This window comes from Halictus rubicundus, chromosome 3 (genome assembly GCF_050948215.1).
Source record: "Halictus rubicundus isolate RS-2024b chromosome 3, iyHalRubi1_principal, whole genome shotgun sequence".
Taxonomy (NCBI): domain Eukaryota; kingdom Metazoa; phylum Arthropoda; class Insecta; order Hymenoptera; family Halictidae; genus Halictus; species Halictus rubicundus.
This window is the reverse complement of record NC_135151.1, coordinates 1,709,840-1,728,877: the sequence shown is the minus strand read 5'-3', so window position 1 is coordinate 1,728,877 and position 19,038 is coordinate 1,709,840. Positions and strand designations below refer to the sequence as shown.

The 19,038-nt window shown below is 49.1% G+C and overlaps 1 protein-coding gene across 50 annotated transcripts in view; it reads left to right on the top strand.

Annotated features, from left to right (window-relative positions):
- The window catches only part of Bent (projectin protein bent), a 111,330-nt gene that overhangs the window by 80,507 nt on the left and 11,785 nt on the right, over positions 1-19,038 (top strand). For all 50 annotated transcript variants that reach the window (XM_076784738.1, XM_076784735.1, XM_076784753.1 and 47 more), the window contains 25 exons: positions 192-494; positions 587-888; positions 968-1,247; positions 1,698-4,049; positions 4,519-4,818; positions 5,186-5,488; positions 5,894-6,352; positions 6,643-6,765; positions 6,852-7,739; positions 8,008-8,310; positions 8,659-9,540; positions 10,426-11,007; positions 11,383-11,685; positions 11,775-12,159; positions 12,294-12,499; positions 12,953-13,413; positions 13,600-14,134; positions 14,443-14,637; positions 14,828-15,311; positions 15,412-15,664; positions 15,990-16,440; positions 16,913-17,197; positions 17,276-17,415; positions 17,535-17,798; positions 18,332-18,948. In XM_076784738.1, the coding sequence (XP_076640853.1) occupies positions 192-494; positions 587-888; positions 968-1,247; positions 1,698-4,049; positions 4,519-4,818; positions 5,186-5,488; positions 5,894-6,352; positions 6,643-6,765; positions 6,852-7,739; positions 8,008-8,310; positions 8,659-9,540; positions 10,426-11,007; positions 11,383-11,685; positions 11,775-12,159; positions 12,294-12,499; positions 12,953-13,413; positions 13,600-14,134; positions 14,443-14,637; positions 14,828-15,311; positions 15,412-15,664; positions 15,990-16,440; positions 16,913-17,197; positions 17,276-17,415; positions 17,535-17,798; positions 18,332-18,948 (11,656 nt within the window). The remainder of the gene's footprint in view (positions 1-191; positions 495-586; positions 889-967; positions 1,248-1,697; positions 4,050-4,518; positions 4,819-5,185; positions 5,489-5,893; positions 6,353-6,642; positions 6,766-6,851; positions 7,740-8,007; positions 8,311-8,658; positions 9,541-10,425; positions 11,008-11,382; positions 11,686-11,774; positions 12,160-12,293; positions 12,500-12,952; positions 13,414-13,599; positions 14,135-14,442; positions 14,638-14,827; positions 15,312-15,411; positions 15,665-15,989; positions 16,441-16,912; positions 17,198-17,275; positions 17,416-17,534; positions 17,799-18,331; positions 18,949-19,038) is intronic.

Here is a 19,038-nt window from a genome sequence, read left to right as displayed (position 1 = left end):
CCTAAGTAGCAAAGCTAATTTGGCATAATTTTCGGAAAAATAGGAGTACCAATTACTTCTCTCTCGGACCAATGCGTATGAATATTTGCCTTTCTTTACTCGCGGCATAGTGAAACGTTAAAAATCACATGACGATTCTGTCTCGCCATGATCCAATTTAAAGGAATTTAAGTTATTAAACTTAACTTCAGATGCTCCTGGGGCACCTGGTCTGCCAGAGATCATCGACTGGTCGGAGAACATGGTCAAGCTGAAGTGGGATCCGCCTATTAGGGACGGTGGAGCAAAGATTACTGGCTACATAATCGAAATGAAAGACAAATTCGGCACCCAGTTCGTCAAGGCTGCCGAGATCCAAGGACCTACCTGCACGGGAACCGTAACTAGGTTGGAGGAAGGAAATCAGTATCAATTCCGGGTCCGAGCAGTGAACAAAGCTGGCCCTGGCGAGCCTAGCGAAGCCACCAATCCGCACACGGCTAAAGCTCGTTGGCGTAAGTATTTAGAATAAAATAATCGAACCGAGAATCTCGTCTATCAATGTTATTGATCAATCGAATGAATAACGATTGCATATTCGTTACAGTGAAACCGTTCATCGATCGCACGAACTTACAACCGACCACCGTGAAGGTTGGCCTAACATTGACCTTAGACGTGAACATAATCGGTGAACCACCTCCAACCGTGACTTGGTCATTCCAAGGAAAAGAACTTCAGTCGGACGACACTATTCGCATCGACAATATCGATTACAACACTAAGTTCTTCATTTTGAAGACCAAGAGAGCTCACACCGGCAAGTACGTGATCAACGCGAAGAATGAAGTGGGCGAGGACACAGCTGAGGTTGAGATCACTATCCTCGGAAAACCTGGCAGACCAAAGGTAGGTCCTCCAAGAATCACCATAATATTTTTCGTCTCTCCCCGCATGATTTGTTAACATATGATCTTCCTATTGTCAGGGTCCTTTGGAAGTGTCCGACGTGAACAAGCACGGCTGCAAGTTGAAATGGGAGAAACCGGAAGACGACGGTGGTGCTCCGGTCGAGTACTACGAGATCGAGAAGCTGGATCCTCTTACCGGACAATGGATACCTTGTGCAAAGTCCACTGAGCCGGAGTGCACGATCACTGGACTGCAGGAGGGCAAACCTTACAAATTCCGCGTAAAGGCCGTCAACAGGGAAGGCGAATCGGACGATCTAGAGACTGATAAGTCCATCGTCGCCAAGAATCCATTTGGTACCGATCTTCCGCTTGATTTTATTAGCAGACGCCACGGTGTTCGAAATCTTATGGCAGAAAATTAATCACTTCCAAAGATTTCGGCTGTTTTCTTCATTTCGAGCAAATTCGGGCAAAAATACGATCAATTTCTTCTTTAAGTTTAACGTGCTCAGAGCTGGATGCCAGAAAGTAAAGAGATAATTTCTTTAAAACTCGAACCGAAGTTGATAGATATTTAATCATTTTATGATACTAAAGGATCACTAAAGAATTAGCTTAATCTGATAAACATTCAGCAAATAACACATGTTTCAAACTACATTATATTACCAATGTTTTATGACCAAAATTCTGTTAGATTTCATACCTCGAAAATTGGCCTTTTTAACATTGTCTCGAACACTGTGAAGCGTCTCAATTTAGCCACGCGAAAGATCTTTTAGTGACGATAACGATCTGTTTCAGACGAGCCTGGCAAACCCGGCCGTCCAGAGATCAAGAACTGGGACAAGGACTTCGTAGACCTTGAATGGCAGCCGCCGAAAGACGACGGTGGTGCTCCCATCGAGAAGTACATCATACAGATGAGAGACAAGGAGGGAAGACAGTGGATAGATGTCGCGAAGGTCTCCGGTGACCGCACAGCGGCGAAGGTCACCGATGGAATCGAGGAAGGTCACGAGTACGAGTTCAGGGTGGTGGCTGTGAACAGAGCCGGTCCTGGCGAGCCCAGCGACTCCTCGAGAAGCGTCGTTGCTAAGCCACGTTTCCTGGCTCCGCGCATCGACCGCAAGAACCTGCAGAAGAAGGTGATGCGGGTGGGACAGATGTTGCGCATCGAGGCAGCGATCCAAGGCGAGCCTCCTCCAACGGTCACCTGGATGTTCAAGGACGCTGTGCTGAAGAGCATGGACCGTCTGAAGATCGAGAACGAGGACTATCACACGACATTCATCATCACAAAGCTGCAGAGAATAGACACCGGCACGTACACGGTCATCGCGAAGAACGACAGTGGTACCGATCAAGTGGAAGTCGAATTACAGGTTCTCAGCAAACCTGGCAAACCCAAAGGACCCCTCGAAGTGTCGGACGTCACTGCCGAGGGCTGTAAGCTCAAATGGGACAAGCCTGACGACGATGGCGGCGAGCCTGTCGATCACTATGTCATCGAAAGGATGGACGTTGACACCGGAAGATGGGTGCCTTGCGCCACGAGCAAAACTCCGGAGGCTGATGTCACCGGCTTGAACGAAGGCAAGGACTACATGTTCCGCGTGAAGGCTGTCAACTCCGAGGGCGAGTCAGAACCTTTGGAGACTGCGATTCCGACCACAGCGAAGAATCCTTACACAGAGCCCGATCCGCCAGGCAAACCAGACTTGAAGGACTGGTCGAAGAACCACGTGGACCTTAAGTGGAAGGCCCCGAAGAAAGACGGCGGAGCGCCGATCGAGAAGTACATAATCGAAAAGAAGGATCAGTTCGGCAAATGGCAGAAGGCCGCCGAGGTGCCAGGAAACAAGACGGAGGGCCGAGTGGAGGACCTGATCGAAGGTCAGAAGTACCAGTTCCGCGTGAGAGCGGTGAACAAAGGTGGACAGAGCAAGCCCAGCGAGGCCAGCGACAGTCTGATCGCGAAGGATCGTTACGCGGCGCCGAAGATCGATCGCACGAACCTGAAGGACCTCACGATCAAGGCCGGCAATCACATCCGCCTGGACGTGAAAGTCTCCGGAGAACCTCCGCCAACGAAAACGTGGTACCTGAACAAGGCCAAACAGGAGACCGGCGGTATCCTGTCGATCGAACTGGAGGACTACAGGACGAAGTACATCGTGATGTCAGCGAGCAGAGCTCACTGCGGACGCCTGACCCTGAAGGCGGAGAACAGTTCCGGAAAGGACGAGGCATCGATCGAGATTCTGGTGCTGGACAAGCCGAGCAAACCGGAGGGACCTTTGAAAGTGTCCGACGTGCACAAGGAAGGATGCACGTTGAAATGGAACCCGCCGTTGGACGACGGTGGCACCCCACTGGATCATTACGTTGTGGAGAAGATGGACACGGAAACGGGAAGATGGATCCCCGTAGGACGCACCAAGGAACCCAACATGGTCGTCGAGAATCTTGTGCCCGGACAGGAGTACAAGTTCCGAGTCTCCGCTGTGAACGCGGAAGGTGAATCGGAACCTTTGGAAACGGACCACGGAATCGTGGCGAAGAATCCGTTCGACGAACCAGGACCACCTGGTCGCCCAGAGGCAACCGATTGGGACAAGGATCACATTGATCTAAGATGGACTCCACCATTGAAGGATGGTGGATCTCCAATCACCGGATACATTGTCGAGAAGCGCGAGAAGGACAGTCCACGATGGATAAAGGCTCTTGAAACAGGACCCGACTGCAAGGGACGCGTCGACAATCTTGACGAGGGCGTCGAGTACGAGTTCCGCGTGAGGGCTATCAACGCTGCTGGTCCTGGCGAACCATCGGACACCAGCAAGCCGATCACGGCGAAGAGTCGACGACTCGCGCCAAGGATCGATAGGAAGAACTTGCGCGACATCACCGTTCGCGAGAGCGAAGGATTCCACTTCGACGTGAAGATTATCGGCGAACCGCCGCCCGACGTGACCTGGGTGCTGAACAACAAAAGCATCCAGGTGACCACGTTCCGTCGCATACAGAACGTCCCGTACAACAGCAAGTTTTACAACGACAAGCCCGAACGCAAGGATAGTGGCATCTACAAGATCACCGCGGTGAACCAGCACGGGTCGGACACGGCCGAGGTCGAGGTCACCGTTGTCTGTACGTAACGAGATCATTCTCATTTCCGATCGCTTCGTCGGTGACCGTCTACAGTGGTGGACAAAAATATAAGACTCATATTTGGGTATCTCGTATGTCTGGAAGAAAAGAGTTGCACATTTTATATATCCTATCTTTTGTATAAAAGAGTCCCGACAATGAAACATTTTTCAGTTTTAAATTTCTGCAATTTTTTGCAGAATCCAGGTTTGTCCAGATAATTGCATTGTGTCAACTTGCCCCAGTTTCCCCTACATTGAGTATCTTTGACTTTTGTCCAGCACTGTACCGTAAATTCTCGATGTATGTCAACAATAGGGGTGTTGTTTACACTCAGTTGTCCGAGGCCTCGCGAATGATAGTTCCGTGACGTTTATCATCCAGACCTTGGCGACATATATAGAGAAATCACTGTATATAACTTCTTCGTCTGTAAATTCTTTGCTTGAACGTTATAAATCGTTTGCAGCGAAACCGGGCAAACCGGAAGGACCGCTCGAGGTGTCCGACGTCCACAAGGAGGGATGCACCCTGAAGTGGAAGAAGCCGAAGGATGACGGCGGTGAGCCGATCGAAGGATACGTAGTCGAGAAGTTCGACCCGGAAACCGGTGTTTGGTTGCCTGTCGGCAAGACAATGGGTCCTGAAATGAAAGTGGAAGGACTGACTCCTGGACACGAGTACAAGTTCAGGGTAAAAGCGCTCAACAAAGAAGGAGAGTCGGAGCCTTTGGAGACTTTCGGTTCCATCGTCGCCAAAGATCCGTTCAGTACGTATTTGTCACGCAAAAAACAAAAGTATAGTCAAAGGATCTCTCTGGTTGGACCAGTTGTCTGTTTAACACTTCAACAGCGGAGCTTGGGTCCGTTTTGGCCCAGAATATTGAAATCGCCATTTAATTATTCACTGTTCAGAGATTGAATTGAATGAATGAAATGTTACATTGGGGACATCAGATGGAATAACGAGTGTACAAGAAGTACACAGTGAGTGGTGTTAAACATCATTCATTTTGTGGTTGTGAAAAAGCTCTGTTGTTCAAGGGTTAAAAGGCTCTTATGGTCAGATCTTAGAGCTAGTCGAGGCCTCTTTGAAGTGTTCGGAGACGATGTGCTTGATCGAACGATCCTTTTTAGCTGTCCCAAGTCCTCCGGGAGCACCGGAGCCGGTTGACTGGACCGCGAACCAGGTGGAGCTCACCTGGAAGGAACCAGTCAGCGACGGAGGATCGCCCATCACCGGGTACATCGTCGAGAAGAAAGACAAATACAGCACAATGTGGGAGAAAGCTTTGGAGATCGAGACACCGACCACGAGAGCCCTCATCCATGGTCTCATCGAGGGCAATGATTACCTGTTCCGTGTAATCGCTGTGAACAAGGCTGGCCAGTCAGAACCTGGAGACACCAGCAAAACGTTCACGGCGAAACCACGCTTCTGTAAGTGTCCCCTAAGTATCAGAAAGATTGACTTTCCCTTCGTAACACACCATTCGTGTCGGCTAGTAACGTTTCGTTATAGTATCGCAACAGTTTATCAAAATTAAATGACTTCTTGTTATGAAAGCAACATAAGGTCGATCAAATTAATCGTTGGTGAACGAATATCAGACTGTTGCAAAGAAAGATCAAGGAACAAAGAATCTTTTCATGGTTCCTGGCGCGGGTTCAATTTTTTCATTTTACCGTGATCATTATCCCTGACACGAATACATCGGGAATAGTTTTAGCGCGCTGGTGCTTCCGACAATAGCGTACCCGAACGTTTTATAAATAATCTGTATTAATAGGCGATTTTGGCACCTGTCGATCGATCAAGCTCATCTATAAATCGTGTTCTTTCAGTGGCACCCAAGATCGATCGACGCAATCTTCGGGATGTCACTCTGTCCGCCGGTTCGCTGCTGAGATTCGACGCGAACGTGATCGGTGAACCACCCCCACACATCGAGTGGCGATACGGAGCGATCCCGTTGCACTCGGATAGAAAGGTGCAAATCGACAACACCGATTACAGCACCAAGTTCAGCATCCGACCGGTAGTGCGCGACGACAGCGGCGATTACTCGGTCACAGCTACTAACACCTCTGGCAGAGACTCGGTTACCGTGCAGGTTACCGTCACTGACAAACCGATGCCACCGGAGGGACCGCTTCAGATCTCAGATGTTCACAAAGAGGGCTGCAAGCTCAAATGGAAGAGGCCGAAGGACGACGGAGGCACTCCTATCGAGTACTACCAGGTCGATAAAATGGACCCGGAAACCGGCTGCTGGGTACCTTGCGGCCGGTCCACAGAGCCATGTGAGTATCTTGGAAAAAATGCGTTGCTAAGTCTATCCGCAAAAACAGACCTCCTGAAGTTATGTCCACGTATGACACTGTACCTCGTTTTGTTAGAAATGCGTAGCTAAATCAATCTTGCAAAAACCCAATCCTGAAGCTACACGTCCATGTTTGTCACTGCACCTTGAAAATGCACATAGAAAACATTTTCCATACATTTGCTCAGGAGTTCTAGAGACTGCATACTAACGTAGAGTTAAGTAATGTCAAACGGTGAAGTAATATTTTGTACAATAATGTTCCTTCAGCCCTGGAGGTGTCTGGACTGACACCTGGCAAGGAGTACTTGTTCCGGGTGAGCGCGGTGAACGCTGAAGGAGAGTCCAAGCCTCTGGAAGCTGAACAGGCCATTTTGGCGAAGAATCCATTTGGTGAGTCCATCGAGTACACCTAACTCTTCAACTGACAAACAAGCTGAGACCCGTCGGTGTTCACGCTTCTTTCTCAATGTTTTTAGACGAGCCGGGCAAGCCAGGCGACCTCCGAGCAACGGATTGGGACAAGGACCACGTAGACCTGGCATGGACACCGCCGACGAACGACGGTGGATCGCCGATCACCGGCTACATCATCGAAAAGAAAGACAAATATGGAGAATGGGAGAAGGCGGTAGAAGTGCCGGCGGATGAGACGTCCGCGACTGTTCCCGACCTGATCGAAGGCCAGCCGTACGAGTTCCGCGTGCGAGCCGTAAACAAAGCCGGCCCTGGCGAGCCGTCGGATGCGACGCCAACAATCATTGCGAAACCGCGAAACCAGGCGCCGAAGATCGATCGCACGAATCTGGTGGACGTCAGGATCAAGGCGGGTCAGAACTTCAGCTTCGACGTCAAAGTGACTGGCGAACCACCGCCAACAACCAAATGGAAGCTGAACGGCCGGGAGGTCAGGCCCACCGATCGCATCAAGGTCAAGCACCAGGACTACAACACCAGCCTGAGCGTCAGGATGGCTGTCAGAGAGGATTCAGGCAAATATATCCTCACTGCCGAGAACATAAACGGCATGGACGAAGCTGTGGTTAGGGTCACTGTCCTGGATAGGCCAGGTCCTCCTCAGGGACCGATGAGAGCGTCCGATGTACACGCGGAAGGATGCAAACTGACATGGAAGCAGCCGGAGGATGACGGAGGACAACCGGTTGAGAAATATGTTGTTGAGAAGATGGACGAGGCTACGGGCCGATGGGTACCTGCCGGTGAAACTGATGGACCTGAAACGTCTCTTAATGTTGAGGGCTTGACGCCTGGACACAAGTACAAGTTCAGGGTCCGCGCGGTTAACAAGCATGGAAAGTCGGAGCCGCTCGCCTGCATGCAGACCGTCGAGGCGAAGAATCCTTTCGGTGGGTGAAGAATTGGTTATCGTTAGATTGCAGACTTTACGCGTTTATGGCAAAAAATGAGTAGATGCCATTTGAAAGAATAGAAAGATTAAAAGAGTTTGAATATGTGGAGAAAAGGGAAATTTCTACTTGCACCGTGTTTCCTGAAATTGATGCAGACAATTTTTTATTTGTATTAAGATACGCAGCCTAGTTATCGTAGTAATTATATATGTATATATGTATAGTTATCGTTATTGGGAACTCATGATCTTCATCTTGTACACAGACGAGCCAGGAAAGCCTGGCGTGCCGACTGTCGCCGACTACGACTCGGACTTCGTGGAGCTGCAATGGGACCGTCCTCAAGAAGACGGCGGATCTCCTATCACCGGCTACATCATTGAAAAACGAGACAAGTACAGCCCAACTTGGGAGAAGTGTGCTGAGATTGAGGGCGACGTGAACCGTGGAAAGGTGAACGATTTGATTGAAGGTACACACTACGAATTCCGCGTGAGGGCGGTCAACAAAGCTGGACCTGGAGAGCCTTCTGACGCCTCTAAATCGCACCTGGCCCGTCCCAAGAATCGTAAGTAGCTTCACATTTCTTCGGCGTTACAGTTTAGATCGTTATACTACGAGCAAGTTCTGAAACATAAAACATTTCCAAGTCCTTCTACTTGGAACTATTTTAACGTGAAAACCAAACATACTTCCAACATAGAATACTTCTATTCTATACGAAGTTGTATTGAATGTAAAAAATATTTTTGATAATGATAAAGCAATTTTTCGAGTGCTAAAGGCTAGTACCTACACTGTATCACCTGCAATTCATCCGATTCTTTTCCTATTAATTCTGCGGTCTAAACCACTGTGGCGATCTACACCCTGACGATACGAATCTCTGCTAAGTCCACTCAACAATTGTCCACAGTTCCTCCGAAGATCGACAGGCAGTACATGCTGGACGTAAAGGTGAAGGCTGGCGGTTTCTACGACTTCGACGTCCCGGTTATCGGCGAGCCGCCTCCAACGAAGACGTGGACGCTGAAAGGAACGCCTGTGATCGGCGACGACCGCATCAAGATCGTGAACGAGGACTACAACACCAAAGTCCGCGTGATGGAGGCCAGAAGATCCGACTCCGGTGTGTACACATTGGAGGCGAAGAACGTGAACGGCAGGGACGCTGCTACACTCACTGTGAACGTCCTGGACGTGCCATCTCCACCGGAAGGACCTCTGAAGATCGATAATGTGACGAAGAACGGTTGCAACCTGAAGTGGCGGCCGCCGAAAGACGACGGCGGCTCGGAGATTCAGTATTACCAGGTGGAGAAGATGGACACAGAGAACATGCGATGGGTGCCGGTAGCCGAGGCGAGCTCCACTTCCGCCCACGTCGACCACCTGATCGAAGGACACGACTATCAGTTCCGAGTCCGCGCCGTGAACAAGCAGGGAGAGTCGATGCCGTTGACTGGCATGGACACCATCACTGCTAAGGACCCGTACGACAAACCTGACAAACCTGGCGCCCCTGTCGCCACAGACTGGGACAAGGATCACGTTGATCTGCAATGGGACCCGCCTAGGAAGGACGGTGGATCGCCCATCACTGGATATATTATTGAGAAACGTCCGCGATTCGGATCCTGGGAGAAGGCTGTGGAGCTTGATGGCGCCAAAACCAGTGGTACCGTTCCTGATTTAATTGAGGGAACGGAGTACGAGTTCAGGGTCATCGCTGTTAACAAGGCCGGCCCTGGAGAACCTTCGGACGCCTCGTCGCCTATCATTGCCAAACCACGATTCCGTAAGTACTATAATCAACGTATTGGTACGCCAAGTATTGTTCGTTGCACAGTGGGCCAGCAGCACCCAAATAATGGCCAAACGCCAAGATTTCATAAAAAATTTGATACTTTCTCGAATTGTTCCGAATAAATATTTATCTAAAATAATTATTCGAACAAATTCTTTTTAGCCGAATATTTCATTCGGAGAATAATTATGCATTATTCGTAACAAGTTATTCTTTGTATTTAATCGAATATCATTATTTATTCGAATATTCTATTCGCCTAATAATATTTACGAAGAATTGCTTATTACTTTTGATTTCATTTAAATTCTCTAAATGTTTTTACGCGGATAACGGCAGTGACGTATGCTCGCAATAAGTCCAATTCTTGCTACGTGTTGTGGCGGTGACATTGTGTTTACAACTAGTTGATTTTTACATATACACTCGATTCATGTCGTAATATAAAATTAATACGTCATCGACAGCAGAATAGTAAATGTACGAACGTCAGTTTGCTACAAACTAGACGTGTAAAACGTATAAAAATGGAATATTATGTATTAATTGAATATACAAATTGTTGAATATGTTCTTGTTTGATTGAATATTTGCTCGATAGTGACGAATAAAGTTTGATTCGTTACTGGTTTTTGAGGTATTCGATAACGAATGTAACACTGAACGTTCAAAATTCAAAATGGAAGATTCAGAACAATATTCCATTCTTTCAAAACAAAGTTAAGAACTTGAGATACATCTCCTTAGAAGAAATATGTTGAAGAACTTAAACTTGCCGTTTAATTATTTGGGTGCCCCAGGCCCGCTGCACATTGGGGTAAGATTGGACCTTTTCTTCTCGTCTCCATCAATTAACGATGACATTTTCCACAACAGTTGCTCCATCGTTCGACCCGAACGCTCTCAGTGACCTGGTGGTCCGAGCCGGACAGAAGATCAGCTTCATCATTCCGATCCAAGCCTCGCCGAAGCCGATGGCCACCTGGACCTTGGACGGAGCCGTGATCATGGCCGACTCTCGCACCGAGATGTACACCACGAACACGGAGACCACTTTCGAGATTCCATTCTCTGTTCGCTCGGACACCGGTCGCTACGCTTTGACCTTGGTCAACGAGCACGGAAAGTTCAGTTCCTCCGCGAGAGTCACTGTCCTAGACAGACCTTCCCCACCGCAGAAGCCGCTGGACATCAGCAATATCACCAAAGAAGGTTGTCATCTGACCTGGGGTCATCCTCTGGACGATGGTGGCAGTCCTATCTTGCACTACATCATCGAAAAGATGGACTTGTCGCGTGGCACTTGGTCCGATGCTGGTATGAGCATGATCCTGAGCCACGAGGTCGCTAGGTTGACGCATCGCAAGGAATACCTGTTCCGTGTGAAGGCCGTCAATACTATCGGCGAATCCGACCCGCTCGAAGCACCCAGAAGCATTGTGGCGAAGAACTTGTTCGGTTAGTTTCTCTGGGTTCGAGAATACTGTGGGAAGGTGGCAGTCAGCTATTATTGCCCAAGTGATTACAGAAGTAACTTGCGACATTTTCTTACGAGAGTAACTTACAGAAGAGTGTACAGTTGCTTGCAAATATTATAAATAAATATATCGTTTCGCTCTCTAAGAGCGACTGTCGCAAGCGAGTTCAACTTGCTGGCCGCTATCTCAGAGACATTCACACAAGAGTCGTTCTCGCAAAATATGTCACAAGTTACTTACTATTCGTACTTTTAGTAGGACCAGGTAGAGCAAGCTTTCTTTTTGCTCTCCCGACTGGCAACTTCTCTGCTACGGATTGTTTTTCGTATTTGTTAAGACCTTTTAATATTTTTAGACGAGCCAGACGCGCCCGGAAGGCCACTAATCACGGATTGGGACAGGGACCACGTCGACCTGCAATGGCCAGCTCCTGGCAACGACGGTGGCTCGCCACTGACCGGCTACATCGTCCAGAAGAAGGAGAAGGGCAGCCCGTACTGGGTGAACGCGGTCCACGTTCCTCCGAACCAGACCAATACCACCGTGCCCGACCTAACCGAAGGACAAGAGTACGAGTTCCGTGTAATTGCGCAGAACGCTGCTGGACAGTCCGAGCCTTCTGAACCGAGTGACCTGATCACTGCCAAACCTCGTCATCGTGAGTGCTTTACTGAATAGAATGGCAGTCATTGAATAGCAGTCGTTTGAAAGTTCCGCTAACGGAGAATATTGTTGAACGTGTTTCAGTTGCCCCGAAGATCAAGACGCCTTTGCAGGACATTCGCATCAAGGCTGGACTTATCTTCCACGTTGACATCGACTTCGTCGGTGAACCGACGCCGGAAGTCTTTTGGACGGTCGGCAGCAAGGATTTGGTGTCCACCGATAGGACGACTGTCACGTCGATCGGTTATCACACTATCGTTCACACGGTGAATGCTAAGAGATCAGACTCCGGCCTCTACCACTTGTTGCTTAAGAACAGCAGCGGTATAGACGAGGGTAGCTTCCAGGTGGTCGTCCTTGACAGGCCTGGACCACCAGAGGCGCCTCTTGAATACGAGGAGATCACCAGTCAATCGGTTACGTTGTCCTGGAAACCGCCGAAGGATAATGGTGGCAGCGAGATCACGTTAGTATAATGATACAGTAGATTGTTGCAGATGTTAATCTGCATAATCTGTGATTCTTTGAAATGGTTACCGACTATTGTACAAAGTTATCGAGTTTCTTTTTGAATGCTTGACAAAATGCTAACTTTTTCAGCGGGTACGTGATCGAGAAACGAGATCTGACTCACGGCGGTGGTTGGGTACCAGCGGTGACACATGTCAATCCCAAGTTCAACCACGCTACAGTTCCAAGGCTCCTCGAAGGAACCACCTACGAGTTCAGAGTGAGCGCAGAGAATCTTCAAGGTCGCTCCGATCCACTGACCACGGACCACTCTGTGGTCGCCAAGAATCAATTCGGTATGTACCCTGGTCTCCAAACTTTAGAGTCTCAAGCAGAGACCGAATACCGATGTATTATACTTTGATAATTCGGTATTGTATCAGCATCTGTTCGATTCATGATCTGTTGGATCTGTCTGATTCAATTGTAATTTCTAGACTGCGAATCTTTCTGCAAAATAAACATTTTCTTCATTAATTGTAACAAACAGGAGCCCGACAAAGATTTCATTCTATCGTTACTAGTTTCTGTGAGTTGAAAATAGTATATTCTTAAATGCTCCCAATATTTACACTGTTTTAATTTTTATCATAAATGCATAAAATCTGCAGCCTAGTAATTTGTATTGTTCAATTCAACTTGTAATACCGATTCGATCTCTGCTCTGAAGTTCTCTGTTCCATAAAATGGAAACTTGATTTTTAACAAGTTTAATAAACAAAACTTCTGAACCATCGAATTTCGCACAGTCGCCCCTGGACAGCCTGGCAAACCAGAACTGGTCGACGCCGACAAAGATCACATCAAGATCAGATGGGCATCACCGATCAGCAACGGCGGATCGAAAATCATCGGCTACGACGTCGAACGCCGGGATAGAGCGACCGGTCGCTGGCTGAAGATGAACAAAGAGCCAGTGAAGAACACAGAGTTCTACGACGATCATGTTACTGAAGGTCACGCATACGAGTACCGTGTGACCGCTATTAATGCTGCGGGATCCGGTAAACCTAGCGATACATCGTCAGTGTTCATCGCTAAACCGATGAAGGAGAAGCCGAAGTTGAACCTCGACGCTCTGATTGGACGCAAGATCAAGGTCCGTGCCGGAGAACCGATCAACGTGAACATTCCACTGACCGGCGCCCCGACGCCCACGATCGAGTGGTCCAGGAACGCCAGGCCGCTTCTGGAGACCCTGCGAATCTCGGTACGCTAAAAGATCAGTTAGAAGCAGTCGGCAACAATTGAAGAAGATAGAATAGTGTTAAGAGGATAGAATTGTATTAAGAGGATAGAATAGTATTAAGAGAATAGGATAGTAGGAGAGAATAGTATGCAGAGAATAGAATAGTATTAAGAGGATACATCTTATATTATAATGCATTCTTTGTAGACCGAGACGAAGAGCGGTCGCACCAGCCTGTCGATCGAGAAGTCGGTGCGAGACGACGGCGGACTCTACACGGTGACGGCGTCGAACGAGTACGGTAGAGACTCCGCGGACATTGAGGTGATCGTCGTCGACAGACCTGGACCACCTCAAGGCCCGCTACAGTACACAGGCACCACTCACGACTCCGTGTCTCTGTCGTGGAACAAGCCTCTCGACGATGGAGGCTCAGACATCACGAACTACATCGTCGAGGTATCGGACTACGGAGCCGACAACTGGAGGCAGACACCCGGATACTGTCCGAGAACCAGCTACACTGCCAAGGGACTCACCGAAGGCAAGAAGTACATCTTCAGGGTCCGTGCCGAGAACATGTACGGCGTGTCCGAGCCGCTTGAAGGCAAGCCGGTGATCGCCAAGAGTCCTTACGATCCTCCAGACGCGCCAAGCCAGCCGGAGATCCTTGGATACACTCCGAACAGCTGCAGTCTCTTCTGGAACCCACCGCTGAACACGGGTGGAAAGCCTATCACAGGTCAGAGACTTTATCCTTGCGCAATCTTTTCATTTTCTCCTCTCTACACTTCGGCTTTCGCGTCTTACAAAAATGGTAGACGGAATTGTTTTGTCCGGTTTGAAAAATGAACTTTCACGCTAATATATTCGTTGCGCCAAATTAATTCGGGTCTGAAAAATACAAGAATGTCGAAAGAGTACTCAATATCGCGCGTCTTATATTTCAATTTTTATTTCATCAAATAAGCTACTTCGATTTCATCAAACGGAATGTGTTGAGGAGGACGATCAAGTGCAAAGGGCTAAAGAAACCTTCTAACCCATTAGGTTACTACGTGGAGAGGCGTGAGCGTGGCGGGGAATGGCTCAAGGTCAACAACTATCCCACACCGAACACCACGTTCACGGTACAGGACCTGCACGAGGGATCCAAGTACGAGTTCAGGGTTATTGCAGTGAACGAAGCCGGACCTGGCAAACCCAGCAAGCCCACCGAACCAATCACCGCTGGACACCAGCGTTGTAAGTGTCATGAACCGAATACAGTGATTTCTCTGTATATGTCGCCAAGGCTGGATGATAAACGTCACGGACGATACATGGCGCTGGCAAGACCAGTGTTGTTGACATATATTGAGAATTCATTGTAAACCACAGTACAGACACCGTAAACAACTACGAACATCGATTAACGCAGAGTATTCTTTTCCAGTGCGTCCGGATCCTCCAGATGCACCGAAGCCGGACAGAATCACCAAGGATTCGGTGACCTTGAGCTGGCGTCCTCCTCGCAGCGATGGTGGCGCCAAGATCAGAGGCTACATTGTCCAGATCAAGCAGAGAGGACAGGACGAATGGGACGAAGTGAACGGAGCACTGATACCGACGAACGTCTACACGGTGCCGAAGCTGAACGAGGGCGAAGAATACCTGTTCAGAGTGATCGCCGTGAACGACGTCGGCAACAGCGACCCGAGCAAGGCGAGCAACCCGATCGTCATCGAAGAACAGCCGAACAAACCGGTGATGGATCTGGGAGGAGTCCGCGACATCACGGTCCGTGCAGGCGAAGACTTCTCTATCCATGTACCTTACATCGGCTTCCCCAAGCCTACTGCCACTTGGTACGCCAACGACGTCGTCAAGGATGAGACCGATCATCGCGTGCACCAACAGCTGGGCGACGATTACGCCAGGTAACGCTCTCAGCGATCAGCCAAGAGAGTATAAGCATTAGAGAGTCATCACGTTAAAAATGCCTGTGTGTGACCCGATCAAATAATTTCTCGTTTGCAGTCTGGTGGTGAAGAACTCGAAACGATCCGACGGAGGAGTCTACAGACTTCAGCTACGCAATTCTTCAGGATTCGACACGGCCACTGTGAACGTCAAGGTCCTCGACAGACCAAACCCTCCGGAGAACCTCCACGCCGACGAATTTGGAGGAGACGCTCTCACACTGTTCTGGAACCCACCGAAAGACAATGGCGGCGCGGACATCACCAACTATGTCCTCGAGAAGCGCGAGCCGAAGGGAACCTGGTCGAAGGTTCGTTACACTATAATTGCATAAAATCCGCGAAGCCAGTAACGAGACATTTTTTGCAAGAGCAACTGGCACAAACGTGTACACTTGTTTGTAAATATTCTAAATATATATTATTTCGCTCTCAGAGAGCAACTGCCTTGAGTAAGTTCACCTTGCTGGCCGGTATCTCAAAGGCGTTCACACATGTCGCGTAGAGTCACGATCATGTCATGTCGCTCTCGCAAAAAGTAGCACAAATGGTTACTCGCTAGTGTATTCGCACCTTAATGATCATAGCACACCTATTCACGCTATCTGATCGTTTCTCCATCGTTCCATCGAACAGGTGAGCAGCTACATCACAACGCCGTTCGTCAGAGTGAGGAACCTGACGGTCGGAAGCACCTACGAGTTCCGTGTGATGGCGGAGAATCAGTACGGCACATCGGACCCAGTGACAACGATGGATCCGATCAAGGCCAGGCATCCATTCGACCCACCAGGAGCACCTGGAGCGCCGAGAGGCGTCGAAACTACGGAGGACAGCATCACGATCACCTGGACCAAACCTCGTCACGATGGAGGGTCTCCGATCCTCGGATACGTGATCGAGAAGCGGTTGTTGAGCGAAGACAAGTGGACCAAAGCCACGCCGTCCCTCGTTCACGAGACCACTTACAGGGTGACTGGACTGATCGAGAACCACGACTACGAGTTCCGCGTTGCTGCAGAGAATGCAGCCGGCCGAGGACCGTTCAGCTCGAATTCCGAAGTGATCAGAGCCAGCGCGCCTCCATGTGAGCTTCGGAAAATGTGCAGAATCGGTAGAGAGCCTCCATGTCGGTATCAATAGGGAGACCAAAGTCGATTAAAAAACGATAGCTACTAGCTTCTAGCTGCTGTCCGTCGGAGTAATATTGGAACATTTTTATGAAGACGATAGCCTTTAAATGTTAGACCATATGACTTGAACTTTTTTTTAGAACTTAGAACAATTTTTGTTTATTACATGACGTGAAGGAGGAATTTTTTAAAAATTGCAATTGGTTGGAATTGCAGAGAAGATACTAAAGTAAAATACTAAACTTTTTATGTGGGCCTATACTAAAAATTTGAAAAATTCGTTTTGTAGGTCTAATTGTTGCAACTAGAAAATGGATAACAGAACCTTTAGGTAAAATGGGGTTGCGGATACGGGAGGCTCTACTGTACCTTTTCTGTTAGAACTTTGTTAGAAAGACTCCATTCTAATTATGCATTCATTTACAGTCCCACCGAGGATCACATCCGACCTGAGCATTCGCGACATGACAGTGATCGCAGGAGAACCATTCACGATCACGGTTCCATACACGGCGAACCCGAAGCCGAGACCAAGCTGGTCGATCAACGGCGAAGAGGTTCTCACCGGAGACAGAATCAAGTTCGACACCACGGAGGTCGCCTCGCAGTTCATCAACAAGAAGGCCAAACGCTCAGACACCGGAAATTATACCATTTATCTGACGAACACCGTCGGCACGGACTCTGCTTCCTGCAAGGTCCTCGTTGTCGGTGAGTGTTGCTTTCAAGGTTTCGTTAACCGTTTGCTGTCCTGCATTGTAATTACAATATGTATGATACTCTTTCCAGACAAACCGTCACCGCCTCAAGGGCCGTTGGACATTTCGGACATCACCCCGGAGACCTGCACGCTCTCCTGGAAACCGCCATTCGACGACGGTGGTTCACCCATCACGAACTACGTCGTCGAGAAATTCGATCCGGCTGGCGTAAGTCATCCCCTTTTACTTTGTCAGCGTCGACGGTACTAACACTGCCCAACAAATTTGAGCTTTTTTGAGACACAAAGTCGATGTTGGATAATGTAATCATGCACAAATGATTTCAGTACTGGGTGAAGCTGAGCAGCTTCGCCAGGAACACGCACTACGACGTGATCGGCCTAGAACCGAATCGTCAGTACAACTTCCGGGTGCGAGCCGAGAATCAGTATGGAGTATCGGAACCATTGCAGGCGGACGAGCCTATCACCGCCAAATTCCCATTCACGGTTCCGGATGCACCTGGACAGCCCCGCGTCATCGACTGGGACACTTCGAATGCAACCGTAGTCTGGACTCGACCAATCTCCGACGGCGGTTCTCGAGTTCAAGTACGTAAATCGCGTCAACTATCATCAAAGTTATCAGACGATATGTACAGTGTTTACTCTATATATGTCCCAAATGCCTAGCTGATAAAAGTCCCAAAAATATCCCCACTGCAGCTCGAGTGACCTAAGTCGCCGAGGTGTATAAGGTCGCATGGATCAAGTAGTAGTATCTCCTGGCTGATCTGTCCGTGGCTAGAACCGTGTTTTGGACATATATCGAGTAAACACTGTATTACCCACTAAATGCTTCCCTGACTAATGCTAAATGCACGAGGAGAATACGTGAATGTCACATTATTCCGCTGTTAGTACCTGCTAGCCAACTGCTACCACATATTCTCCTGATGCGGAGAGTCATCAGAGGGTAATCTGATATCGCTTCTCGGCCTCTATGGCTAAGATCAAAATGTAGAGGGTAATTTAATGGTAGAGAGGGAAGCGCAACGACTGTTTCTGGCAACTCTGACTACCAAGCTAACCGCCATGAAGACTCGGTATTACAGAAAATTAATATTCATCTTCCTCTTCGACAGGGTTACAAGATCGAATTCCGCGACCCGGCAGACGACGCGCAATGGCGGGTGGCGAACGACTACCTGGTCAAGGACACGACTTACATCTGTTACAATCTGCTAAGTGGTCACGAGTACGAGTTCAGAATCCGCGCGAAGAACGCTGCCGGATTCAGCAAACCCAGTCCACCGTCTGCGCCGTTCAAGCTGAAGAGCAAGTTCAACGTGCCCTCTCCACCAGGCACTCCACAGGTCGTCAAGGTTGGCAAGAATTACGTGGACTTGAAGTGGGAGGCTCCGGTGTCGGATGGCGGCAGCCGCATCACCGGCTACGTCATCGAGAAACGAGAGGTTGGAAGCGCTCTCTGGGCCAAGTGCAACGAGTACAACGTCACCGACACCGACTACACTGTGATGCACTTGATCGAGCGCGGCGACTACGAGTTCCGAATCTTCGCTGTGAACGCAGCGGGCAGGTCCGAGCCGAGCTCCTGCACCACGCCAGTCAAGATCTGCGAGGTGGAAGGTGGCGAGAAGCCCGAGTTCGTCAGGACACTGCCTGTTACCCAGAACATACCCCTTGGGAAGACTCTGGTCTTCGAGTGCGAAGCCTCCGGCAAGCCTCTACCCACCGCCAGGTTAGTGTCAGCCAGAGGATATGTTGATGATTTGTAAATGATAGAGGTGCGCGAAAGTGCCCGGTACTCTATGTTTGAGACGAGACGCGG